General features: G+C 43.9%; 2 protein-coding genes and 1 pseudogene across 9 annotated transcripts in view; 1 reads left to right on the top strand and 2 right to left on the bottom strand.

Annotated features, from left to right (window-relative positions):
• Nucleotides 1–13,475, top strand: part of LOC110496518 (serine/threonine-protein phosphatase 6 regulatory ankyrin repeat subunit A) — a 55,129-nt gene extending 41,654 nt beyond the window's left edge. For 3 of the 8 annotated variants that reach the window (XM_036953240.2, XM_036953241.2, XM_036953239.2), the window contains 17 exons: nucleotides 570–716; nucleotides 871–939; nucleotides 1,154–1,291; nucleotides 1,427–1,538; nucleotides 1,639–1,665; nucleotides 1,785–1,859; nucleotides 2,026–2,227; nucleotides 2,333–2,420; nucleotides 2,539–2,656; nucleotides 3,006–3,225; nucleotides 3,362–3,449; nucleotides 3,771–3,854; nucleotides 5,206–5,354; nucleotides 5,445–5,527; nucleotides 5,608–5,690; nucleotides 5,840–5,931; nucleotides 12,320–13,475. In XM_036953240.2, coding sequence (XP_036809135.1) covers nucleotides 570–716; nucleotides 871–939; nucleotides 1,154–1,291; nucleotides 1,427–1,538; nucleotides 1,639–1,665; nucleotides 1,785–1,859; nucleotides 2,026–2,227; nucleotides 2,333–2,420; nucleotides 2,539–2,656; nucleotides 3,006–3,225; nucleotides 3,362–3,449; nucleotides 3,771–3,854; nucleotides 5,206–5,354; nucleotides 5,445–5,527; nucleotides 5,608–5,690; nucleotides 5,840–5,931; nucleotides 12,320–12,627 — 2,083 coding nt within the window. In that variant the 3' untranslated portion in view covers nucleotides 12,628–13,475. Of the gene's footprint in view, nucleotides 1–569; nucleotides 717–870; nucleotides 940–1,153; nucleotides 1,292–1,426; nucleotides 1,539–1,638; nucleotides 1,666–1,784; nucleotides 1,860–1,965; nucleotides 2,228–2,332; nucleotides 2,421–2,538; nucleotides 2,657–3,005; nucleotides 3,226–3,361; nucleotides 3,450–3,770; nucleotides 3,855–5,205; nucleotides 5,355–5,444; nucleotides 5,528–5,607; nucleotides 5,691–5,839; nucleotides 5,932–8,923 lie in introns of all 8 variants that reach the window. The other 5 variants (XM_090209010.1, XM_090209008.1, XM_090209009.1 and 2 more) reach the window with 3 other exon arrangements.
• A 1,972-nt stretch (nucleotides 13,476–15,447) lies between these two features.
• Nucleotides 15,448–16,853, bottom strand: LOC110496851 (biotinidase-like; annotated as a pseudogene).
• A 6,725-nt stretch (nucleotides 16,854–23,578) lies between these two features.
• LOC110496519 (biotinidase) lies at nucleotides 23,579–27,772 on the bottom strand. The gene is made up of 6 exons (XM_021572466.3): nucleotides 26,366–27,772; nucleotides 25,758–25,907; nucleotides 25,501–25,667; nucleotides 25,008–25,185; nucleotides 24,318–24,926; nucleotides 23,579–23,920 (listed from the first exon to the last, which is right to left on the bottom strand). Exons 1-6 carry the CDS (start codon nucleotides 26,606–26,608, stop codon nucleotides 23,654–23,656), a joined length of 1,614 nt encoding a protein of 537 aa, XP_021428141.3. The 5' UTR covers nucleotides 26,609–27,772; the 3' UTR covers nucleotides 23,579–23,653.
• Nucleotides 27,773–27,951: the final 179 nt, after the last annotated feature.

Here is a 27,951-nt window from a genome sequence, read left to right as displayed (position 1 = left end):
CTTAACGTAATGATTGACTGTCATTTCTCTTTGCTTATTTGGGCTGTTCTTGCCATAATATAGACTTGGTCTTTTACCAAATAGGGCTGGCTGGCTTCTGTATACCAACCCTACCTTGTCACAACACAACTGATTGGCTCAAATGCATTAAGAAGGAAAGAAATTCCACAAATGAACTTTTAACAAGGCACAAATGTTCATTTAAATGCATTCCAGGTGACAACTTTGTCATCAAGGCAAAGGGTGGCTACTTTGAAGAATCTCAAATATAAAATATATTTTGATTTGTTTAACACTTTTTTGGGTTACTACTTGATTCCATGTGTTATTTCATAGTTTTGATGTCTTCTCTATTATTATACCATGTAGAAAATAGTAAAAATAAAGAAAAACCCTTGAATGAGTAGGCGTGTCCAAACGTTTGATTGGTACTGTGTGTTTACACACAGACAGACTTATCACACATGGAGACAACTCCGCTAAGTCTACACTCACTCACTAGACGGAGTTGGAGACTATCACTGTGACACACACCTGGCTAAGCAGCGCTGACGTGATGTTTGTTACAGGCGTGGCGTCCATGGCATGTTCCCCCTCCATCTGGCAGCTCTCAGTGGCTTCTCTGACTGCTGCAGGAAACTGCTCTCCTCAGACTTCCACATAGACACTCCTGACCACTTTGGAAGGACATGTCTACATGCTGCAGCTGCAGGAGGGTGAAACAACAACTCTTTAAACCCTCCCCTTTTTCGTGTCTCTGTCCTTTGCTCTTGGATTTTTAAGTCCTTTCTGCAGTTAGTTGTTCTATCCAATGTTCTACTGTACAATACATTTTTTCTCTTTCTCTCTCGGTCTCCCTCTCTCCATCAGGAACCTGGAGTGTTTGAATCTGTTGTTGAATACAGGAGCAGATTTCAACAGAAAGGACAGGTTTGGAAGGTCAGTGGTTCAGCTTTACATTCAGCCTTTGTGTGTTTGTGTGTGTACATGCCTGCATAAAGACATTTTTCCGTTCTATGTAAAGAAGATGAAGTATTGTTCTTCCTCTTCTCTCCAGGGGTGTATTCATTATGTCGATTCTGTTGCAAAACATTTCTTAAACAAAAGCAAATGGACTCCATGCCTGTTGTGACAGTAACACTCTTCTCTCTAGGACTCCTCTTCACTATGCCTGTTGTAACAGTAAATCTCAGTGTGTGTTTGCCCTGGTGGGGTCTGGTGCTGGAGTCAACGAGCTGGATGAGAGGGGCTGTTCTCCTCTACACTACGCTGCTGCTGGCACAGAGGGAAAGTTAGTAGTAGTAGTAGTAGTAGTAGTAGTTGTCTGTCCTGTCTGTCTTGTCTGTCCTGTCTGACCCTGTGTGTGTGTGTGTGTGTGTGTGTGTGTGTGTGTGTGTGTGTGTGTGTGTGTGTGTGTGTGTGTCAGGTGTGTAGAGTACCTGTTGAGGAGCGATGCCAACCCAGGGATCAGAGACCGACAGGGCTACAACCCAGTCCACTATGCATCGGCATACGGACACACACTCTGCCTTGAACTGGTTAGTACATCCTGCTCGTACATGACCTACCCGGACACCATTACCTACTTCCCACTACAAGTAGTGACTGGGTTTGACATTCTGTCGTCTTGTTTTTCAGATATCCAGGGAGACTCCTCTAGATGTGGTAAGTTGCTGGACAACATTAGTGGTCTGATGACATGGGAGAGGAGTACCCTTTGCTGCTTGTTCTAATGTTCTAGCTTTTTAGAGAATAATAAGGCATTCTCTCTCTCTCTCTCTCAGCTGATGGAGACATCTGGTACAGACATCCTGAGTGACTCTGATAACCACGCCCTCATCAGCCCCCTTCACCTCGCGGTGAGTCACACACACACTCCGCTGCTTTACGTGGGGCACAATGCAAGGAAGTTTGGGAAGCACTGTGATTAATATATAGATTTGTATTGATTGCTGTGTTCCCCAGGCGTACCATGGTCACTGTGATAAATATATGGATTTGTATTGATTGGTGTGTGTTCTCCAGGCGTACCATGGTCACTGTGGCGTGTTGGAGGTGTTGGCTGCTGGTCTGTTGGAGGTGGACATTCGGACCCCTGAGGGCCGGACCCCGCTCTCCCTAGCCTGCTCCAGGGGCCACCAGGAGTGTGTGTCACTTTTACTGCACCACGGAGCTCACACACACACCAAGGATTACACGCTGAAGAGGACAGCCTTACATGTTGCAGGTATTATATGTATATGAGAGCCAGCAGGCACGCAATGACTACACACACACACACACATTGCATACCCATCTTTTTCCCTAACCCTGAGTGTGTCTCCTCCTGCAGCGATGAACGGCCACTCTGATTGTCTCCGTCTTCTCATCAACAACACAGACACACACAACTCTGTAGATGTACAAGACGCCAACGGACAGTAAGTGTGTGTGAGAGACTAATGTATTGACTGTGTGAGCTAGCTACTTTTAGATTTGCCTGATTAATCAATGATGGATTGATTGAGTGATTGGTAAATATATTGATTGTGTGTGTAGGACCCCTCTGATGCTGGCGGTACTGAGCGGACACACAGAGAGTGTGTATTCTCTACTGAGTAGAGGAGCTGACGTAGAGGCTAAAGACCACTGGGGCAGGACTGCACTACACCGCGGGGTGAGACACACAAACTCCCTAGTTCCTATACAGTCACACACACACACTATATATTCACATACACCATACACACAAGCACAAACACAAAAACACACACACACACACACACACCATATACACATACAGTGCATTTGTAAATTATTCAGACCCCTTGATGTTTTAGTTATGTTACAGCCTCATTCTAAAATGGATTAAATCGTTTTTTCCCCATATCAATCTACACACTACCCCATAATGACAAAGTGAAAAACGGAATACTTTCTGAATGCACTGTACACCGTACACACCACACATACAAACTCACAGACACAAGAACACACACCTTTAATGATCTGTTTTGTTTCTCTAGGCGGTGTCGGGTCATGAGGAGTGTGTTGAGGCGTTGTTGCAGCGTGGGGCGAGTGTGTGTGTATGTGACCGGGCAGGGCGCTCTCCGCTACACCTGGCAGCAGCTTGCGGACACACGGGGGTGCTGGGAGCACTACTTCAGGCTGCTAATGCCTTGCACACTCACACACTTCTTATCGACAACCACGGATACACACCGCTGCACTGGGCCTGCTACAATGGTAAACATGTACACACAGCGTTAGAGAATCATCAGATTCATGTTGGTTAACTGATCTGAATGAATGATAAACTAGAATTATATGTAGACAATACGGTGATTTACTCTTGAATGTTTCTCTGTCTCTCTCGCTCCAGGTTATGATGGGTGTGTAGAGTTGTTGTTGGAACAGGAAGTGTTCAAGAAGACACAGGGAAACCACTTCAGCCCTCTGCACTGTGCCGTGTAAGCCTCAACTCTCACAACTAATGCCTAGGCTTAAGCGCAGGGTGCTAACACCGTATTGAGGGTTCGAACCCAGTCAGTCACTTGTGTGCTGAGATTCACAGGTCCTAGTATGTCTATGACCACCTAAATAAATATATGATCACTAAAAAGGTGTCATTTGTGTTACATCGGGATGTAAATAAAATATTAAATGAGTGTAAAAGTGTGATTGGAAATGATGCAGACAATGACATTGATAGAAGCCTCAATCTACTTGCAATTTTAAAGATGATCTACCCCCGAAGGAGAAAGAAAGTGTTTCCTCTCTGCTTGTTTCAGTATGAATGACAACGAGGGAGTCGCTGAGATGTTGATCAACTCTTTGGGTTCTGCTATAGTCAACACTACAGACACCAAGGGCAGGTGAGACACATTATTACACGCATATATACACTCACTGGACCGTTTATTAGGTACACCCATCTAATACTGGCTCGGACCCACCTTTGCACCCAGAACAGTCTGACTTCTTCGGAAAACATTCCCCACACCATTACACCACCGCCACCAGCCTGTATTAGGCAGGATGGGTACATGGACAAATCCTAACTTTGCCATCAGCGTGACGCAACAGGGCCCGAGATTCGTCGGACCAGGCGATGTTTTTCCAGTCCTCAATTGTCCAGTGTTGGTGATTGTGTGCCAACTGAATTTGCTTCTTTTTGTTTTTAGCTGATAGGAGTGGAACCCAGTGTGGTCGTCTGCTGCAATAGCCCATCCGTGACAAGGATCGACAAATTGTTTGTTCCGAGATGCCGTTCAGCAGACCACTGTTGAACTGCACTGTTATTTGTCAGTTTGTGGCCCGCCTGTTAGCTTGCACGATTCTTGCCATTATCCTTCGACCTCTCATCAACGAGCTGTTTTCACCCACAGGACTGCCGCTGACTGGATGTTTTTGTTTGTTGCACCCTTCTCTGTAAACGATAGACGCTGTCGTACATGAAAAGCCTAGGAGGGCGGCTGTTTCTGAGGTACTGGATCCGGTGTGCCTAGCACCGGCCATACCACGCTCAAAGTCGCTTCAGTCACTGGTTTTGCCCAATTTCAAAGTTCAATCAAACAGTAACTGGATGCCTGTCTGCCTGCTTTATATAGTAAGCCAAGGCCATGTGACTCACTGTCTGTAGGAGCGATCCATTTTTGTGAATAGGATGGTGTACCTAATAAACTGTCCAGTAGTGTTTTAATTACACACAAATTATTAAACACACACACATACACAGCCCTAGTCTTTTGGGGGCCCTAATTGAAATGTTGTACCTAACGGGCAAAACATATTATGGCCCCCCCATCTTGTCGGTGAACCCCACCCTCTTGTTGTTTTTCAATGGGGCGTAGAGAAGATTGAACAAATTTCATGCAATTCTACTAATTTTGCAATGGGGCAGAGAAAATGTAGCAGTTTTATAGTTAATTTCATGAAACTACACATTTTGCCATAGGGTTGAGACATTTTTGCAGTTTAAAGCAAATTTCCTGCAATTTTCCAAATGTTGCCATGAATTTTGCCATGACCATGTTAATATGATATCTTAGTGAGAGTAAATAAAATCACTGTGGGCCCCCTGGATGTCAGAGCCTATGGGTACGAGCCCCTCTAAGTCGAGACCCGACTGAGTTTTTTTGGGGGCGTGTTGGGAGGTCCGCCCCTCAACAGACTCGCAGAACGTGAGGTAGTGTGTGTAACAGTGACTGCTGTCACCCTTTGTAGGTCTCCCCTCCATGCGGCAGCATTCTCAGACCACGTGGAGTGTGTGTCCTTGTTGTTGAGTCACGGAGCTCAGGCGAACACCTCCGACACACACACACGGACCACGCCACTGATGATGGCAGCGCACAACGGACAGACCAACGCTGTGGGTCAGTACACACTCTCTATGCTTCTCCTCTCCTTCCCTGCTACCTATCCCTCACACCTTACCTATTCTGGTGTCTCTCTCTCTCATATAGAGGTGTTGGTGAGCAGTGCTAAGGCAGACCTCACACTACAGGATACTAACAAGAACACAGCTCTTCACCTGGCCTGTAGCAAGGTAATACTCACACATGCACCATATATGGTTAATCAAATGACTGTTTGTTAAATGTTTTACCCTCTCTCTCTCACCATCAGGGCCATGAGACCAGTGCGTTGTTGATACTAGAGAAGATATCAGACAGAAACTTTATCAACTGCACCAACACTTCTCTACAGACGTACGTACCCCAAATGATTTTCGGAATTGGAACACACCACAACCCAACATAGTGTTATTAGTTAGCATGTTATTAGGCTAGTATGACTTCACTCTGCAGGTGTGTGTCTGTCTCTCCCTCTTTCTCCTCTCTTTCTCTCGCGGCCTCAGGCCCCTCCATGTAGCAGCTAGGAATGGTCTGACCGTAGTAGTTCAGGAGCTGCTGGGGAAAGGAGCCAGTGTTCTAGCGGTGGATGAGAACGGTCAGTATCATAATACTGTCACACACTCACCCTCAAACTCTACAAGCACACATACTGACACGCAAGCATACACAGGCCCGGTCCTGGCCAGTATGCTGCGAAAGGCGAGACACCAAAAATTGCAACCCTCCTCTTATCCCTACAGAGTAGAATGGTAGCCTAGGCTATAGCCTACAGAAGGGTTCATCAACTAGATTCAGCTGCGGCCCATAATTACGATTTATTTGTAAACTAAATTGACCGCAAGAAGCCAAAACAGATTTTATTAAACACAATTTCAAACCTTGTGTAAGGGGTGCGTAACTGGTGGCAGGGAAGTCAGACACAGGAGAGCAGAACTAAGTATTAGACGGAGCAGTTTAATACAAAACCAACGGCATCAAGAAATAACAACTTGGGTACAAAACCCGACACGCACCAGTCAACATGTGCACAAGCACTTACAAACAAACAATACCACACAAAGACATGGGGGGAACAGAGGGTTAAATACACAACACGTAATGAGGGAACACACAGGTGTGTGGGAAGACAAAACAAATGTAAAATAAAAAAATGGATCGGCGATGGCTAGAAGACCGGTGACGTCGAACACCGCCCGAACAAGGAGAGGAACCGACTTCGGTAGAAGTCATGACAGTACCCCACCCTTGATGCGCTGTTCCAGCAGTGCGCCGACACCGGCCTCGGGGACGACCCGGATGGCTAGGCGCAGGGCGATCCGGACGGAGATGGTGGAACTCCTGCAGCGTTGAAGGGTCCAACACGTCCTCCACCGGAACCCAGCATCTCTCCTCCGGACCGTACCCCTCCCAGTCCACGAGGTACTGAAGGCCCCTCACCCGATGCCTCGAATCCAGTATGTAACGAACGGAGTACACCGAGGAGGAACCTCCCACACCTCAGACTCCTGGAGCGGGCCAGCCACCACCGGCCTGAGGAGAGACGCATGGAATGAGGGGTTAATACGGTAATGGGGGGAAGTTGTAACCTGTAACTCACCTCATTCACTCTCCTCAGGACTTTAAATGACCCCACAAACTGGCCTCCGCAGTCTGTAGGGCCGTAGGCCGGGCAGCGGGAGGAGACGGCAGGACTTAGAGAAACAATCCACAACAACCAGGATCGTGGTGTTTCCCTGTGATGGGGGAGATCAGTCAGGAAATCGATCGACAGGTGTGACCATGGCTTCTGTGGAATGGGTAAGGGGTGTAGCTTACCTCCCGAGCAGGTGCCTAGGAGGCGCACAGCCGAATGGACAGGTCCACCAGCTGGTCGAATGTGAGAGTGGTGTCCCTGCAGGCCAACTCTCGACGGACATCCTCGCGCAAACTGCAGCGATGGTGGCCGTTCCATCCCGCTCCGGAGGCCAGGGTCTGAAAGTCCAAAGCGAACTCCTGTGCGCTCCTCGTCCCCTGCCGCAGGTGGAAAAGACGTTCACCCGCCGCTCTGCCCTCGGGCGGGTGGTTGAAGACTGCCCAGATACTATGGGTGAACTCCTCAAAGTGGTGAAGTACCGCATCTCCTTCCACCCACATGGCATTGGCCCACTCCAGGGCTTTCCCCGAGAGGCATGAGACAAGGGCGGACACCCTCTTACGGCTCGAAGGAGCCGGGTGGAAGGTTCCCAGGTATAACTTCAACTGCAACAGGAAACCCTGGCAGCGGGCAGCCGTCCCATCGTAATCCGCTGGGAGGGTGACACTTTGCTTACATGTGTTAATGATCACATATCTCTCTCTTATGTGTTATACTTTGGAACAGATTTCCAAAATAAAAAATGCTCAGAAAACTTGGGAGGCCAAATAAAATCACCCGCGGGTCAAATTCGGCCCCGGACCGTCAGTTGGGGAACCCTGGCCTTCAGTGTCAGCCCGCAATGCACATTTATGAATGCCCATGCCCAAATGGTAGCTTACCATTTGTAAAACATGCAGTTGCATTGGCTTTATAGTCCTGATACCTGACAAAGACTTAAGACTAATAATTTTTGCTGTTCAAACCCTGAAAATCAGCTACTGCTAAACTTCCCCTAAAGTACATTTTTCTACATTTGCCAAAATGATATAATTACTTGTATATACATAAATAAATGAAATAGTTCACCAGAGAGCATGATGATCATTAGCTTCTTTAACAAATTGCTGTGTATTGTTTCAAATCCCCAGCAGGGATGCCTAGTTGGAAAGGCTGCAGATTTGGGCAGCTTGCGGGGCAATAGACCTAGCTGATTGAGTTGCAGCTGTTGGTGACAAGGATCTGAAATATAATTGATTTAATAAAAATGTGAAATGTTGATACGAGGAAGGGGAGGGGTGTGTAGCGAAGATATAGTTGAGTCTGTCCAGAATGTACTCACCTGTCTCCCGAAAAATGATTGCGCATGCCTGAGCACGCATAATAGGGGGAATTGGGAATACGTGGGACACTTTTTGCATTTCCCTCTCCTGTAATCCGTTTCAACATCTATCCAACATATTAGCCCAACACGTGATACATTTCTGAAATGCTCAAGATGTTTCCTAATCACTCAAAAATGACAAATGTTTATCATATTTACAGACTGCATGACACACCCATTTGTGTACCCTGAACCAAAACCATATTTTCAATTTGCATTTGATAAACTAGGACAGCAGGTTAGATAAACTGGGACAGTCCTAATTGTACCCCAATGATAATTCCATTTTGTGTGATTAGGAAAAATCTTGAGGATTTCAGAAATGTACAAAATATAAACATTAGACTGGCAACTTATTTTATTTTGATGCACCAGTACATAGAATGCACATACATCACAATTTTTACACAGTGGATTATTTATGACAGTTTGATAGCTTTAACATCGAAACAGGGAAAAAGGCTATGTCACTGATCTATGTGCATTGAGGGTGAGCTCCCTGTTTGAAGATTGCTCTGCCACCCTCTGTCACACCAATGAAGTAATGTGATTTCTCTGCAAGGGCGTAGTAACAATAGTTTTGATTTTCAGAACAAGAAATAAACTTCAGATGAAGCTGTCCCAGTTTATTTGATGTCCCACGTTTTCTGAACCCTACCTGGCCTGCTGCAGGAAAGTGCCCATTTGGGGATGTCAGATCTTTAGTCTTTAAAGCTGCACTACGCAGAAATTCTCTGCTGTTTCCTTGTTGCTAAAATTCAAATAGCTCGCCTAATTTCTGTTTGTGACAAAACAAGAATGATTGTACCATCTGAACTGCTGTGAAATATGTTTTTCATAACCAAAAATAAGTATTTTCAGCTGTTTGAAGCTGGTGTAGAAAACTGAAAGTTAGATGCAAAAACTAAATTTAAGAATGGGAAGCATAGAAATAGCACACACAGAAAATATCTACCGCTTCTTAGACTTGCTTTCAGTGAAGAATGACAGCTCTATAACTCACCTTTATGTGAATTTGGTGGTTGCCCAAAAAGTAACATTGCAGCTGTAAATCACCACCACAGTAAGTCAAGCCTTTTTATTTTGTATCCATTGTGAACAATAATAGTTACTCACAAATCATGTTTCCAGCCAACCTTTTTATGCCCGTAAAGTACATCTTGGATAAAATAAATGACATGACCGGCCCGATGGAAACAGAAAATATGTCAGTAAACTTTGCAAATGTCGACAAAACAAAATGCCCTCGACAAGGTGGGATCTTTTTGAGTGGGTAAAATGAATTATGTGAGAAATATCGGCACAAATATTGCTATAATAACCCATCATATCGATGTAAACTTGGAGTCACGCGATGACAGGCTGTGTGGTCCTCCCACATAGGCCGGTGAAAGTGCAAGGTGATGAGTTTGACGCTCCTTTCCAATAAATATTAAGGGTCTTATTCTGTTGACATGATCATCGATGCATTTTTTTTTTTGCATTGCTTGGCTCCCACTTGACAAATAAAAATAATTTATACTTTTGTGTATAATAATCTCAGCATGTAGGATATACCCGCACTGTGTCTAATCTCAGCATGTAGGATATACCCGCACTGTGTCTAATCTCATCGTGTAGGCTATACCCGCACTGTGTCTAATCTCATCGTGTAGGCTATACCCGCACTGTGTCTAATCTCAGCATGTAGGATATACCCGCACTGTGTCTAATCTCATCGTGTAGGATATACCCGCACTGTGTCTAATCTCATCATGTAGGATATACCCGCACTGTGTCTAATCTCATCATGTAGGATATACCCGCACTGTGTCTAATCTCATCGTGTAGGCTATACCCGCACTGTGTCTAATCTCATCATGTAGGATATACCCGCACTGTGTCTAATCTCATCGTGTAGGCTATACCCGCACTGTGTCTAATCTCATCGTGTAGGATATACCCGCACTGTGTCTAATCTCATCGTGTAGGCTATACCCGCACTGTGTCTAATCTCATCATGTAGGATATACCCGCACTGTGTCTAATCTCATCGTGTAGGCTATACCCGCACTGTGTCTAATCTCATCGTGTAGGATATACCCGCACTGTGTCTAATCTCATCGTGTAGGCTATACCCGCACTGTGTCTAATCTCATCATGTAGGATATACCCGCACTGTGTCTAATCTCATCATGTAGGATATACCCGCACTGTGTCTAATCTCATCGTGTAGGATATACCCGCACTGTGTCTAATCTCATCGTGTAGGATATACCCGCACTGTGTCTAATCTCATCGTGTAGGATATACCCGCACTGTGACCGTGAGCTGTTGGCTAGAGCGCACGTGCCAATACCAGAGTGGGCACACTGTACATAACACAACATGCTTTGTGAGTAAACCATCAGTAGAGTCAAACATGTGATGGAAATCCATTTAACTTTCTAATGTTTTATTCGGTACATGGGAATTTAACCGCAAAAGGTATGTGCACGGTCAGTCTTTTACCCGCAACAAGTCAATTTGATGGAAATTATTCTGTGGTGAGAAAATGCGCTCATTTCTTTGGCCTACGTAAATTTGAGCATATTTGCATGAAAATCGGTCTCCAATATATACAAAAAAATTATGTCCAACACTCTCCCCCTCCATAATCACCAAGCCTCCGTATGAAAGAGCAAAATGTCATGCTCGGAGGATCCCACATATACAGTGGAAACATCGTAAAATACCTGAGAACTTTTCCTTTGCCCAAAAACAGCTGTGTCCGTCCCAAGCTCACTGGCGCAAGAAACTCTTAGGGCCCAGCTAGTTGTTGCAAGTTAGCTATAGTGACCCCTTTGGGACAGACCCAATTTGATTCTATACAATGTTGCACTTTACTAGCAAATGCTCAAATCATGACCGATAGAAAGGGAGGCAGACAGGCAGAGTAGAGAGTTGAATGCGATTGAAAGAACCTGCATTTTCACCAGGATATTTATTAATGTTTTTATTTGTCAGCTTTATGTATTTTTACTTAGTTGGCAATGAAAGTTATAGGCCTACAGTACTGCTGCTTTGGCCTATAAGCAATCTGAGTTCCTTGTGCTCATTTCTTTAGCCGCCAATAGCTCACGGTGTATCAATGTCCATACATATGGCAGAGGCTGGTGATCTCGCAGTAGTTGAATTTTAGATTTGTATTTTAATTCATTGTATTATTAACCACGTGACAATGATTTTGAGAAACAAAACGTTATTATCGAAAGGAAACTGTTCCAACTTTATCAAGCATCTTATTATATTGGAAAATGCAGTTTATTTTCTTCTCAGCCATGGTCAGCTTACAAATTGATGAATAGAGCTAAAAACTTGAAATCGCTAATTATCATGATTAGCTATTGATTTGGAAACACATATGTAGGCCTAAAAAGTTTCTCATGACATTGTCATACATTTGGTCTGCCTGTAGGCTCCAGAAAAGGCCACTGGGTCTCCCAACCCTCTCTTCAGGCCACTCCAGACATTTCACATTTTAACTGGAAAACCTGATTCATTTATTCAACTAATCATCAATCCTTTGACTAATTGAATCCGGTGTGCCAGTTTAGGGTTAAAACAAAAATGTGAAATGTCCGGGGGGCCGAGGAGAGGGTTGGGAAACGCTGGACTAGCCTGCATGATATGTTAGATGACATTGACAGAGCATTGTTGGCGCAGCGTCTCTTGCACCATGATGAGACTCGATGGGCAAGATACATATTTTGCGCCCCTGCCTTTGGCAAAGTGGGTACTGCTTATCATGGCCCTGCATCAGCACTCCCTTTAATAGCCCATATCCCACTGGATGGGAAGTTTTCATTGTTTAGGGGCAGAATTATGTGTGGTGTTATAGGTGTTGTAGGTGTGTATTGGTCAGTTTACCTTGGAAAATGACGCCCTCGTCAATCTGCTGCCTAATGGGGGGCCTGCCCTGCACACACATTCACACACACCCTCTTTCTCTCTCTCTCTCCCCCCTAGGTTATACTCCAGCCCTGTCCTGTGCACCTAACAGAGATGTAGCCGACTGTCTCGCTCTCATTCTTAACTCCATGCTGCCCGCCTCTCCCCTGGTCTCCATAACAACGCTTCCTGCTTCCCCTCGTGTCACGATGGCAACGCTTCAATCTGTCAATCACTACTCCAATCACCAATCAAAAGGAGTAGCATTTGAGTCCCCTCCCCCTCTAAGGACTGACCACACCTCCTACTGCAGGCAGGACCGCCTACTCTGCGTTTCCCCCGACGACGATAACGAGTTTAACGACTCTGATTCTGAGACCTACTGAAGACACGCCTACCTTGGATATCCCACCTCCTCTTTGGCAGGATTTTAGGACTCCACTCTCTGAACCACTCACTCCACTACATTCTGTCCTCTCGTCCCTTCCCAAGAAGAGGTTTAATACTAAAGTAAAATGAGGACTGTCGTCTTCTGGACTGGGTGGCAAGGGTGGGTAGCTCCAGTCCTCTAGGATTGGTTCTTGCTACCAAACATCTGCCCTATGACAATGAAAGGGCTGGGGCTGTACGTATGGAGAGAGCAGAGGGACAATCCTAGCCAAACGGACCAACAGACTTTACATCTCTAATTTCTGTATCTCCAGATCTCTTCCTTTAGGGGTTTTCTTCTAGCCTGGGTACCAGTCTGTTCTAGCCTGGGCACCAGTGTGTTTAGTGAATATTCCACTACTTGTATTATTTTATTCATATACCAAAGCTGTTTAGCATGACAGGAGTGGAATGATGGCTAAACAGACTAGTACCCAGACTAGTTTTATTCTAGTTAAGTTTCATTTATTATAATGGACAAACAGAGACAGAACTTATCACTGTTCACCTAATGCGGCGTCAATACTGAATCGAGTCACTGAATCTCAAGAGTTATAATACTAGTTACTATTGTCTGATTCATTACTGTCTGATTCATAGAGTCGATTCCTCCAGGAGAGGAGTTAGTAAGGCCTCAGTCACTAAGGTACCGTCAGTCTTAACACTTCACACCCTGAATGTTTCTACACTACCTGAGAAAGGAAACGTGAGTGTGTGTGAAATGTTGCCAGGGGAGAGAAGTCTAAAGACTACATTTGGTGCAATGTTCTTAATGACTGATAACGAATAAAACAATTATTGATTATTTTGAGTTCTCCAAATGATGGTGGGAATAGATGAAGCACATGTATGCACTACGTATGGAATAGAGGGTGTGTCCTAATCTCTCCTTGTGTGCACTTGTTCACTTTCCTTCAACAATTTGTAAGGAAGTGCCTAAACCAAGCCAATGCTTTTAGTAGTGCACACTTCAGGACCAAGGGTGTCATGTAGAGCACTAGGTGGCATTATGTATTCAACTATATTATAGGGAACAGTCATGATGGATTCAACTATATTATAGGGAACGGTCATGATGGATTCAACTATATTATAGGGAACGGTCATGATGGATTCAACTATATTATAGGGAACAGTCATGATGGATTCAACTATATTATAGGGAACGGTCATGATGGATTCAACTATATTATAGGGAACGGTCATGATGGATTCAACTATATTATAGGGAACAGTCATGATGGATTCAACTATATTATAGGGAACAGTCATGATGGATTCAACTATATTATAGGGAACAGTCATGATGGATTCAACTATATTATAGGGAACGGTCATGATGGATTCAACTATATTATAGCGAACGGTCATGATGGATTCAACTATATTATAGGGAACGGTCATGATGGATTCAACTATATTATAGGGAACGGTCATGATGGATTCAACTATATTATAGGGAACGGTCATGATGGATTCAACTATATTATAGGGAACGGTCATGATGGATTCAACTATATTATAGGGAACGGTCATGATGGATTCAACTATATTATAGGGAACGGTCATGATGGATTCAACTATATTATAGGGAACGGTCATGATGGATTCAACTATATTATAGGGAACGGTCATGATGGATTCAACTATATTATAGGGAACGGTCATGATGGATTCAACTATATTATAGGGAACGGTCATGATGGATTCAACTATATTATAGGGAACAGTCATGATGGATTCAACTATATTATAGGGAACGGTCATGATGGATTCAACTATATTATAGGGAACGGTCATGATGGATTCAACTATATTATAGCGAACGGTCATGATGGATTCAACTATATTATAGGGAACGGTCATGATGGATTCAACTATATTATAGGGAACGGTCATGATGGATTCAACTATATTATAGGGAACGGTCATGATGGATTCAACTATATTATAGGGAACGGTCATGATGGATTCAACTATATTATAGGGAACAGTCATGATGGATTCAACTATATTATAGGGAACGGTCATGATGGATTCAACTATATTATAGGGAACGGTCATGATGGATTCAACTATATTATAGGGAACAGTCATGATGGATTCAACTATATTATAGGGAACGGTCATGATGGATTCAACTATATTATAGGGAACAGTCATGATGGATTCAACTACAGTTGAAGTCAGAAGTTTACATACACTTAGGTTGGAGTCATTAAAACTTGTTTTTCAACCACTCCACAAATTCCTTGTTAACAAACTGTAGTTTTGGCAAGTCGGTTTGGACGTCTACTTTGTGCATCACAAGTCATTTTTTCAACAATTGTTTACAGACAGATTTCACTTATAATTCACTGTATCACATTTCAGTGGGTCAGAAGTTTATATACACTAAGTTGACTGTGCCTTTAAACAGCTTGGACAATTCCAGAAAATGATGTCATGGCTTTAGAAGCTTCTGATTGGCTAATTGACATCATTTGAGTCAATCGGAGGTGTACCTGTGGATGTATTTCAAGGCCTACCTTCTAACTCAGTGCCTCTGCTTGAAATCATGGGAAAATCAGAAGAAATTACATTAAAAAGAAATTGGTTCATCCTTGGGAGCAATTTCCAAATGCCTGAAGGTACCACATTCATCTGTACAAACAATAATACACAAGTATAAACACCATGGGGACCACGCAACCGTCCTACCGCTCAGGAAGGAGATGTGTTCTGTCTCCTAGAGAACAAAGAGGTTGGAGAACATTGATTTACTTTATTTTCTCTCTCGCAGACTCACTCACACACGCACCCTAGTCCTGGTCGTACACCCTGCCGTAGAGACATGCGGTCACCAATCCGACGGACATCCCTGAGTGTTCCATGGTCACTCGACCATCTGTGGTCTTCTCGATCCGGTCGGGTCCATCTACAACCATGCCACTACCTAGCAACGATGGGTAAACGTACCGCGTTCCGAACTTCCCCTCCAACCGGAAGTCCACTCTAGACTCTGCCTCCTCCACTCCCTTTCCACAGGAGCTGACCTCTGACCCCGAGCACCTGACCAACGCACACACCTGGAGGGGGAGGAGTTAATCATTAATGCCATGAGCCAACTATTGACAAATCTGTCAATGTGCCCTTGAGCAAGGCACTTAACCCTAATTGCTCCTGTAAGTCGCTATGGATAAGAACATCTGCTAAATTACTCAAATGTAAATGTAAGATCACAGCTGTAGAATTCAATTTTAAAAACATTGCATGTATACATAAACACAGGATCCCTACCAGTTCCAAGTGTAAGTTGTAATCAGGGTTGGGGTCAATTTCAATTCAGAAAGTAAACAAAATTCCAATTCTACATTTCCTCATTAAGAAGCATTGAAGAGATTTGGAATTTACATTTCAGTGTACTTCCTGAATTTTAAATGGAATTGACCCTAACCCTGGTTGTAATGCATGCATGTAATGTAAATGTTTCTCCCTACCTGCAAGGTGAAGCGTCCCGCAAACGCGTGTTTGCCAGCGAACACCCCAAGAGCATAGAGCTCCGTATTGCCACCCTGTGTGGACCGTTGGTATTGCAGGTGGCAGCAGAGCAGACCGTCACACAAAGTCAGCTGGCCCTCTGAATCAAGCAGCAAGGCAAAGAAGAACAGGTCACCCGCCATAAAGGCATTGAAAGGGGGAGGGAGTGGGAGAGAGGGAAGGAACTGCGGCAGAGGGAGGTTCACCCTCTCCTCCTGTCTCCCCCTGTCCTCCGGGCTCTCCCTGCCCCTTTGCCTCACCCTGTCCTCCTGTCTCCCCCTGCCCCTTTGCCTCACCCTGTCCTCCTGTCTCTCCCTGCCACTTTGCCTGCTTCTGTGTTGCCAGCCAGTCCAGTACAGGTATCCTCAACACCAGCAGCTTCCCCTCCTCTGGCTCCCCAGGGTGGTGGAAGGCGTGGTGATAGATGGAAGTACTAGGGGTGAAGATGCCGCTGCCCGTCATAGCCTTGCTGTCATGCCTGAGGTTAGCCGCCAGCAGAGTGACGTTAGCTCCCAGACTGACCGCTCTCTGGATCTGAACCGCTGTTAGTAGAGGAAGCAGATTCATCCAGGCTGTGGGGAAGATCATCTGTCTGATACCCTGAGAGAGATGAAGACAAACATTAAGACTTTGGATGAATTCATTTGCATCCATATTGAAACATTGTGCGACTTTGTGTAGGCATGAGACAGGTTACTCGGAGGGAATTAATATAGTTTCTCTCACTCTCTATTAAAAGTTCCATTAAAAAATACAATCTTCTTTTTATGTAGACTTTTCTCAAAGCTATTTACAGTCTTCTCCAGTAGACTGTAGTTGAATCCATGGATACCGTCTTCTGGAAATACTATGATCTGAGCCCCCTGGAAGAGAGTCAGAGAGAGTGTCTATGTTTGCTTTGGCAATGTATAACACTTTCCATGCCAATGAATCCTTTTGAATTAGAAAGACCGAGACAAGGAGAGAGAGCAAGAGAGAGGGACGTGGAGGTTGTTTCTCTGTGTGTTATGAAGGAACAAGGTGTTCCGCTGCCCGTGCGGCCTGCTCCTCATAGGCCTTCAGGTTCCTCATCATGTGCTCGAGCGCCGCGGCCCGAGACAGAGGCACATGCGGCTCTGGGTTCAGAATCACCTGATGCTCGTAGACTGTGGCCACGTAGGATGGACAGGAAGTCCCCTCTGTCCTGTCCCCAGCCCGGGTTAACGTTACTGGGGACAGATAGAGAACAGCAACCACCACTGCCAGGAGGACACGGAGGGACATGGCGGAATGACCAGTGCCCAGGAACCTCTGACTTTTTATAGACTGATGAGTATGAGTTCAATGATTCATTGAACAAATATACTGAAAAAAACATGCAACAACTTCAAAAATGTTACTGAGTTACAGTTCATAGAAGGAAATCAGTCAATTAAAATAAATACATTTGGCCCTAATCTATGGATTTCACATGACAAGGAAGAGTTGCTGCCATAGGAGGGCATAGGTCCACCCACTTGGGAGCCAGTTACACCCACTGGGATGCCAGGCCCAGCCAATCAGAATGATTTTGCCCCCAACAAAAGGGCATTATTACAGACAGAAATTAACCTCAGCACCCCCCTTCAGACAATCCAGCAGGTGAAGAAGCCAGATGTGGAGGTCCTGGGCTGATGTGGTTGCACATGGTCTACAGTTGTGAGGCCGGTTGGATGTACTGCCAAATTCTCTAAAACAACGTTGGCTGGTCTGAGGGCGTGTTCTCCCGTGTCAGCCCATGCAGTACTGCAGCATGATCGCTACGGGGCAGCAGTTCACTATTGCCGTAGCTGAATCAGAATTAGTTAGGTAACATAGATAAATAAGATGTTTTATTTATTTTATACTTGTCGTTAGATTGTCTTCTTTTGGACTATACTGTTGGCAGTTGCATTTTCCTCTCTCTTCTCTAGGGAACAGTACTTGGGGCCCAGAGAGGGGAGAGGTCAGGCTTGTCTTTTACATGACTGGTAATAGGCAGAATATCAGAAAGGGAGAAGTCAGGTTTGAACATTGTCTTCATAATGAATATATCTGTGAAACCATGTGAAGGGCTCCACTATGTCTGTACTCCAGTCACTCCCTCCTTTTCCCATTGGGGGGAGGAGTATGGCAGTGTCTGGAACCATTGTATGTCCCCTCTGATGTTGCACTTATCTTGAGATAGTATAGAACCTAGACGCTCACTACTCTCCGGGAGTTTGTCCAGGAGGGGGGTATTTGAGATGGGAGTATCTAGAATTGACAATTGATATATGCCATTGGATGAGGTAATGTTTTGGTAAATCGAAGTACCAAGAACGAGAAGTAGAATCTTGTCTTAGAGAGCAAACTGAACGATAATTTATAGCTAATGCTGTCCGTCTATGGGATACTCCTCTCTCAAGTAAAAGTCTTTCTTTGTGAACAGTTCCTAAGATCTGTGGTTTGTCATGTCGACGAGGGGGTGGATCTTTGCTATAAAAGATCTCAGTTGCCATTATGTTGACACTCTCAGAATTCATTTATAGACACTGAATTGATCTGAGAGTCACAGGGCTATGGTGAAGCTCATATTATTAAAAGATGAAGTTTTAAAGTATAACTCTGACTTGTGTGTGGTTTGTAAACTCTCCTTTCACTTAGTAATACAGGAAACTACCACGACACTATACATATCAGGGAGATAGTTAGAGGATGCGACATTGTGTCTGCCCATTATGGCGTCTGTGAAAGCATGGTGTCGAGGTGACTAGTATGGGCTATCTCCCTGAAGTTCCTTTTAGGTTCACTCACGCGTGGGTACAGCTAGAGGTGCAGTTGTTAGCTAGCAAGAAATGTGATTCACTTTGCTAGATAGCTATGCTGCACTTGAACGACTTATTCACAGTTAGCACATATCTTAGTTGTCAATAAAAAAAAATGTATTTGGCATCACTCAAATGGTAGGGAGGGCAGGCAGGCAAGTTCCCATTCAGTTGTCAAATCGTGGGTTGGGACCAATGATATGTATACACCCTGGATGACTGACAGGGGGCACTGTATTGAAGCCACCACGCACCCATCTTGGCACGCCTCAATTGTAAAACATATTTTGGATGCTATATAAACATTAGTGTTGTGTGGGTAAAATCACTGGGGAAGCCATGCCAGACATTTTTTTTATATTACAACCTACGTGTTGTGATAATTGTTAAGTTTACCTGGGGTAAATTCAATTGATTGGACATGATTTGGAAAGGCACACACTTTTCTATATAATGTCCCACAATTGACAGTGCATGTCAGAGCAAAAACAAAGGAATTGTCCGTAGAGCTCCGAGACAGGATTGTGTCAAGGCACAGATCTGGGGATGGGCACCAAAAACATTCTACAGCAAATCAAATCAAATTGTATTTGTCACATACACATGGTTCACAGATGTTAATGTGAGTGTAGCGAAATGCTTGTGCTTCTAGTTCCGACCATGTAGTAATATCTAACAAGTAATCTAACCTAACAATTTCACAACAACTACCTTATACACACAAGTGTAAAGGAATTAATAAGAGTATGTACATAAAAATATATGTTCGGCCATAGGCAAGATGCAGTAGATGGTATCGAGTACAGTATATACATATGAGATGAGTAATGTAGGGTATGTAAAAAATGTTCCTTTGAGAAATGAAGTAGCACTGTTCAGAACGAGGGTAGAGAGAAGTGTTCTCTTTGTTAGAGGCACGTGACCTGAAAGCTGGCTACACTTTGTTTTCCTCCGGTATTGAACACAGTTTATCCCGTCTTAAATGTTATCGATTATTTACGTTAAATACCAAAATGTGTATTAGGAAAGTTGTTTGAAATTTTTGGACAAAGATTACAGGTAACTTATGAGATATTTAGTAGTCATGTTGCGCGAGTTGGAACCGGTGTTTTTCTGGATCAAACGCGCCAAATAAATTGACATTTTGGATATATATCAATGGAATTAATCGAACAAAAGGACCATTTGTGATGTTTATGGGACATATTGGAGATTCCAACAGAAGAAGCTCGTCATTATTATATCTTTATTTCTGCGTTTTGTGTCGCTCCTGGCGGGTTGAAATATGAATGTCTGCGTTTGTTTTCTGGGGTGCTGTACTCAGATAATAGCATCGTTTGCGTTCGCTGTAAAGCCTTTTTGAAATCTGACACGTTTGCTGGATTCACAACAAGTGTAGCTTTAATTTGGTGAATTGCGTGTGTGATTTCATGAAAGTTGAATTTTTATAGTAATTTATTTGAATTTGGCGCTCTCACCTGGATGTTGGCCAGGTGGGACGCTAGCGTCCCACATATCCCAGAGAAGTTAACATGCCACTCACGACAAAAGCTCCAGCTGAAATGTCATTGCAGAATCCATAAATTAAATGTGTAATGAAGCATATGTGTAACTGTATGAAGCAAAGGTCTTCAGTTAAAACATTCTACTGCAATGGTTTTACAAGTTGGATTGTACAACCCAGAATGAAGGGTTTGAAAGGATGAAATGTCTGGTTTTATGTGTTGATTTTATTTACAACCCAGAATGAAGGGTTTGAAAGGATGAAATGTCTGGTTTTATGTGTTGATTTTATTTACAACCCAGAATGAAGGGTTTGAAAGGATGAAATGTCTGGTTTTATGTGTTGATTTTGTTTACTACCCAGAATAAAGGGTTTGAAAGTGTCTGGTTTTAGAATGAAGGGTTTGAAAGTGTCTGGTTTTAGAATGAAGGGTTTGAAAGTGTCTGGTTTTATGCATTGATTTTGTTTACTTACTTCTTTGATAGTTTAAGTAATAACCAAATTAATCAAATGTAATGATAATTATTACAGAGTGAATGATAAGAGGAACTTTGTTTGTGCTTTTCTAATAACACATTTCTGTGTTCATGCAAGTGACTGAATGTTCCTGGGAGTAATCCTCACTATCAGGAGAGCAATTTGGCAGTATGCCCAGAACCTTGTTTTGAAAACAAAAGGGATATCTCAGTTTTAAGGTCTCAGCTTGGAGAGAGGAAGCCTTATGAGGTATTGGTCGGTCACATGCATAAACCAAACGTTAATGATGAATTCATTCTAAATAATGAATAAGCTAAATCATGCAACTATAACTTGTCTGTGTAAGCAGCATATAAGAGATCTAATGGGACTGCCTTAGACAGAGCTCCTGACAGAAGTGTACTATGGTGCATCAAGTTGGTTGGAACCTCTCCAGTTAACTGACAATAAAGAATGATTCATTTAAGTTTGACTGAGTGTCCCTGTGTAGAATATCCATGACAAGATTGATAGTGAAATGTTATAATGTTGAAATAATAGGATGATGATGGGATGTTGAATGTTTTAGGTTAGAGTGAAATAAGAATTGAGTGAAATTAGAATATTAAAGGTTGTGACGTCACTACCATTAAAGTGATGACGGCTATTTTATCAAATCAATTGACTAATTATGTGATTAAATTAATAATGTAACAATGAACTCCTTAGTAACTTGGAACACCATGGGGAAAAAATGGTTTAATGAGTTACCGTTTCCCAATTAACTCCAGAATATATCGTTATCATACCAGTCATCCATTCATCTTTATTCATATCCATTAATCACATCAGTCTCATTCTGAACGTTGCAAAATTATTGGATACAGTTAAAGTCTAAAGTTTACATACACCTTAGCCAAATACATTTAAACTCAGTTCTTCACAATTCCTGACATTTAATCCTAGTAAAAATTCCCAGTCTTAGGTCAGTTAGGATCACCACTTTATTTTAAGAATGTGAAATGTCAGAATAATAGTAGAGAGAATTATTTATTTCAGCTTTTATTTCTTACATCACATTCCCAGTGGGTCAGAAGTTTCCATACACTCAATTAGCATTTGGTAGCATTGCCTTTAAAGTGTTTAACTTGAGTCAAACATTTTGGGTTGCCTTCCACAAGCTTCCCACAATAAGTTTGGTGAATTTTGGCCCATTCCTCCTGACAGAGCTGGTGTAACAGTCAGGTTTGTAGGCCTCCTTGCTCGCACGCACTTTTCAGGTCTGCCCACAAATGTTCTATAGAATTGAGGTCAGGGCTTTGTGATGGCCACTCCAATACCTTGACTTTGTTGTCCTTAATTAAGCCATTTTGCCACAACTTTGGAAGTATGCTTGGGGTCATTGTCCATTTGGAAGACCCATTTGTGACCAAGCTTCAACTTCCTGACTGATGTCTTGAGATGTTGCTTCAATATATCCACATAATTTTCCTGCCTCATGATGCCATCCATTTTGTGAAGTGCACCAGTCCCTCCTGCAGCAAAGCACCCCCACAACATGATGCTGCCACCCCTGTGCTTCAAGGTTGGGATGGTGTTCTTCGGCTTGCAAGCATCCCCCTTTTTCCTCCAAACATAACGATGGTCATTATGGTCAAACAGTTCTATTTTTGATTTATCTGACCAGAGGACATTTCTCCAAAAAGTACAATATTTATCCCCATGTGCAGTTGCAAACTGTAGTCTGGCTTTTTTATGGCGGTTTTGGAGTGGTGGCTTCTTCCTTGCTGAGCGGCCTTTCAGGTTATGTCGATATAGGACTCGTTTTACTGTGGATATAGATACTTTGTAACTGTTTCCTCCAGCATCTTCACAAGGTTCTTTGCTGTTGTTCTGGGATTGATTTGCACTTTTCGCACCAAAGTACGTTCATCTCTAGGAGACAGAACGCGTCTCCTTCCTGAGCGGTATGACGGCTACGTGGTCCCATGGTGTTTATACTTGCATACTATTGTTTGTACAGATGAATGTGGTACCTTCAGGTGTTTGGAAATTGCTCCCAAGGATGAACCAGACTTGTGGAGGTCTACAAAAAAAATTCTGTGGGATTGGCTGATTTCTTTTGATTTTCCCATGATGTCAAGCAAAGAGTCACTGAGTTAGAAGGTAGGCCTTGAAATACATCCACAGGTACACCTCCAGTTGACTCAAATTATGTCAATTAGCCTATCAAAAGCTTCTAAAGCCATGACATCATTTTCTGTACATTTCCAAGCTGTTTAAAGGCGAAGTCAACTTAGTGTATGTAAACTTCTGACCCACTGGAATTGTGATCCAGTGAATTATAAGTGAAATAATCTGTCTGTAAACAACTGTTGGAAACATTACTTGTGTCATGCACAAAGTAGTCGTCCTAACCGACTTGCCAAAACTATAGTTTGTTAACTTGAAATTTGTGGAGTGGTTGAAAAATGAGTTTTAATGACTCCAACCTAAGTGTACTTATATACTTCAACTGTATATATGTATTTTTTTTAAGTGAATCACATTTTTATTTGGGGTACCCCTGTACCCCAGTTTGGGAATAGCTGCTTTAGATGATACAGAAACGGTACAGAGAACAAAGAGGTTGGAGAACATTTATTTACTTTATTTTCTCTCTCTCTCTCGCTCTCACACTTTCACACTCACACACGCACCCTAGTCCTGGTCGTACACCCTGCCGTAGAGACATGCGGTCACCAGTCCGACGGACATCCCTGAGTGTTCCATAGTCACTCGACCATCTGTGGTCTTCTCGATCCGGTCGGGTCCATCTACAACCATGCCACTACCTAGCAACGATGGGTAAACGTACCGCGTTCCGAACTTCCCCTCCAACCGGAAGTCCACTCTAGACTCTGCCTCCTCCACTCCCTTTCCACAGGAGCTGACCTCTGACCCCGAGCACCGGACCAACGCACACACCTGGAGGGTGAAGGATTAATCATTAATCATTGATACCATGAGACGACTAAGTGAAAAATCTGCCAATGTGCCCTTGACCAAGGCACTAATTGCTAATTGCATCTGTAAGTAGCTCTGGATAAGAGCATCTGCTAAATGACTAAAACTGAAAGGAACTTGTAGACTTAAATAAAAAAATGTAAAACATTGCAAGTATGCACAAGGCAGGATCCCTACCAGTTCCAAATGTAAGCTGTAATCAGAGTTGGGGTCAATTCCATTTCAATTCCTGTCAATTCAGAAAGTAAACCAAATTCCGAATTTTAAATTTCAGTGTACTTCCTGAATTGACTGGAATTTAAATGTAATTGACCCCAACCCTGGTTGTAATGCATGTAATGTAAATGTTTCTCCCTACCTGCAAGGCGAAGTGTCCGTCAGCCGTGTGATTGCCAGCAAATGCCCCTAGAGCATAGAGCTCCGTATTGCCACCCTGTGGGGACCGTCGGTACTGCAGGTGGCAGCAGAGAGGACCGTCACACACAGTCAGCTGGCCCTCTGAACCATGCAGCAGGACGAAGGAGAATGGGTCACACATCATAGAGGAGATGAAGTGAGAGGGGGATGGGGAGGGATTGGGAGAGAAGGTAGGAAGAGAAGCGGAGAGGGGTTCACCCTCACCCTGTCCTCCTGTCTCCCCCTGCCCCTTTGCCTCACCCTGTCCTCCTGTCTCTCCCTGCCCCTTTGCCTGCTTCTGTGTTGCCAGCCAGTCACTGTCCAGTACAGGTATCCTCAACACCAGCAGCTTCCCCTCCTCTGGCTCCCCAGGGTGGTGGAAGGCGTGGTGATAGATGGAAGTACTAGGGGTGTAGATGCCGCTGCCCGTCATAGCCTTGCTGTCATGCCTGAGGTTAGCCGCCAGCAGAGTGACGTTAGCTCCCAGACTGACCGCTCTCTGGATCTGAACTGCTGTTAGTAGAGGAAGCAGATTCATCCAGGCTGTGGGGAAGATCATCTGTCTGATACCCTGAGAGAGATGAAGACAAACATTAAGACTTTGGATGAATTCATTTGCATCCATATTGAAACATTGTGCGACTTTGTGTACCTTCTCCAGTAGTCTGACAGTAGGGTCGTGAAACAGGATGTCAAAGCAGGTGAACACTCCAAACCGTCCGGCGAACGGCGTGTCAAAGGTCACCACCTCTAGTGTGGGCGGGGTATCGAATTCCTTCTCGAAGAACAGGTTTTGTTTGTGGTAGCGAGCCGCCAGGGAACCATCAGACCTGCAGTGAATGGGAAAACTAAATGTATTTTCATCTATATAACCCAAATCCTTGTGTAAAAGTAATACAATTATTATGCAAATAAAATAAAGTCCTATAGAGAATGGTTGCTGATAAGGGTGCGCATAGGATGAAAAGCAAAAACATAATTCCAAGACCCTCCTGTATAACTAAAAAGCTTTTGGAAATCAATTCCCCTATTCCAAGAGAACCTCTGGAGGTTTAGAATACCTGTAGTGCTCCCTGTACAATAAATTATTTTCTCACAGGATCAAGAAACGTGTTTAAAACAGAAACAACCCATTTACCACCGACCTGAAGACTACATCAGTGTTGAACTGCCAGCGCCCATCAGGGGGGCAGGGAGTTTGAGAGGGGTCAAGGTGGGGATGAGAGGTCAGAGGGCAGGGCTGGAGGTCAGGCATGTTTGCCACCAGGTACAGTTGGTGACGTCGAGCCATGCAGCTCAAACTCTGGAGGACCTGAGAGAGAACAGGGCAGAACACACATTCAAATTGATGACATTAGACATGGATGGTGGTAAGTAAAGGTGTGTGTGTGCATGTGTATACCTCAGTGTGATTGTGTCTGTCAGGTTGTGTACAGGGGTTCCAGTCCTCAGTCAGTGGGTCAGGGATGGTCTCTAGGTAACCAGAGATGGACAGACGACTGAAGTTGAATCCATGGATACCGTCTTCTGGAAATACTATGATCTGAGCCCCCTGGAAGAGAGTCAGAGAGAGTGTCTATGTTTGCTTTGGCAATGTATAACACTTTCCATGCCAATGAATCCTTTTGAATTAGAAAGACCGAGACAAGGAGAGAGAGCAAGAAAGAGGGATGTGGAGGTTGTTTCTCTATGTGTGTTGTGATGGAACAGTAACGTGATAGAAAGGGGTAAATGGAGCTGTAAAGCTGATAACTCAAAAACTTCAGATTGATGTTTATCCTCCTGGTCAAAGGTACGTCTTCTCCAGTCCTCGAGAGCTTATCTGCAGGGTGTGCAGGCTTTGTTCCAGCCCTGTATTAACACATCTAGTTGTATTAATTGAAAGAGAAGACCATCTCCCAGTCCCTCCCACAGGTGTGCCGCTGCCCTTTTGAATTATAAAGACCGAGACATGGAGAGAGAGGGACGTGGAGGTTGTTTCTCTGTGTGTTATGAAGGAACAAGGTGTACCTGTTCCGCTGCCCGTTCGGCCTGCTCCTCATAGACCTTCAGGTTCCTCATCATGTGCTCGAGCGCCGCGGTCCGAGACAGAGGCACATGCGGCTCTGGGTTCAGAATCACCTTGTGCTCGTAGACTGCGGCCACATAAGATGGACCAGGAGTCCCCTCTGTCCTGTCCCCAGCCCAGGTTAAGGTTACTGGGGACAGATAGAGAACAGCAACCACCACTGCCAGGAGGACACGGAGGGACATGGCGGAATGACTATTGCCCAGGAACTTCTGACTTTTTATAGAGGACCAATGAGTACAACGAGTTCAATGATCACAGTCCAAATTTTCAACATTCGTACCTTGAGGCTGGTCATCTCTCCTCATCTTTAGGGTTACAGCAGTTCACAACACACTCTCCATTCGCTAAACAGTTTTACATACACACACAGAATAAAAAAGTGCACATTCACTCACACACACACACACACACAAACTCAAGGTCACAGCTGGCACAACACACACACAGGCTAATGGCTACACACCCACGGAGTACATATACACCCACAGAATCACATTCACACACACAAACGGTCTTCCAGAGCCTAAATACACACCCGTTTGGGCCAAGATATTACAAGGACAGTATTTAATGAGTAGAGGAGTGTAGTAGGGGTATTGATGTTCAGTTGGGGTATGTACTGAGTAGAGGAGTGTAGTAGGGGTATTGATGTTCAGTTGGGGTATGTACTGAGTAGAGGAGCGTAGTAGGGGTATTGATGTTCAGTTGGGGTATGTACTGAGTAGAGGAGTGTAGTAGGGGTATTGATGTTCAGTTGGGGTATGTACTGAGTAGAGGAGTGCAGTAGGGGTATTGATGTTCAGTTGGGGTATGTACTGAGTAGAGGAGTGTAGTAGGGGTATTGATGTTCAGTTGGGGTATGTACTGAGTAGAGGAGTGCAGTAGGGGTATTGATGTTCAGTTGGGGTATGTACTGAGTAGAGGAGTGTAGTAGGGGTATTGATGTTCAGTTGGGGTATGTACTGAGTAGAGGAGTGCAGTAGGGGTATTGATGTTCAGTTGGGGTATGTACTGAGTAGAGGAGTGTAGTAGGGGTATTGATGTTCAGTTGGGGTATGTACTGAGTAGAGGAGTGTAGTAGGGGTATTGATGTTCAGTTGGGGTATGTACTGAGTAGAGGAGTGTAGTAGGGGTATTGATGTTCAGTTGGGGTATGTACTGAGTAGAGGAGTGTAGTAGGGGTATTGATGTTCAGTTGGGGTATGTACTGAGTAGAGGAGTGTAGTAGGGGTATTGATGTTCAGTTGGGGTATGTACTGAGTAGAGGAGTGCAGTAGGGGTATTGATGTTCAGTTGGGGTATGTACTGAGTAGAGGAGTGCAGTAGGGGTATTGATGTTCAGTTGGAGACGGCTTTTTTAAACATTAAAACGATATAGTGAAGCCCTGAGGAGTTTTTTTTATTTTTATTATATATATATTTTTTAATGTTACCCCTTTTTCTCCCCAATTTCGTGGTATCCAATTGTTGTAGTAGCTACTATCTTGTCTCATTGCTACAACTCCCGTACGGGCTCGGGAGAGAC

The sequence above is a fragment of the Oncorhynchus mykiss genome, chromosome 18, assembly GCF_057628025.1.
Source record: "Oncorhynchus mykiss isolate SJ-2025 chromosome 18, ASM5762802v1, whole genome shotgun sequence".
Taxonomy (NCBI): domain Eukaryota; kingdom Metazoa; phylum Chordata; class Actinopteri; order Salmoniformes; family Salmonidae; genus Oncorhynchus; species Oncorhynchus mykiss.
The sequence above is the reverse complement of the archived record's forward strand: the minus strand, read 5'-3'. Positions and strand labels throughout refer to the sequence as shown.

Excerpts from the sequence above, each read along its gene's own strand:
- LOC110496519 (XM_021572466.3), bottom strand. The coding sequence starts at position 26,608 with ATGTCCCTCCGTGTCCTCCTGGCAGTGGTGGTTGCTGTTCTCTATCTG. Across the intron at positions 25,668-25,757 it reads ACAGACACAATCACACTGAG|GTCCTCCAGAGTTTGAGCTG; the intron begins GTATACACATGC and ends GTTCTCTCTCAG. Across the intron at positions 25,186-25,500 it reads AACACTGATGTAGTCTTCAG|GTCTGATGGTTCCCTGGCGG; the intron begins GTCGGTGGTAAA and ends CATTCACTGCAG.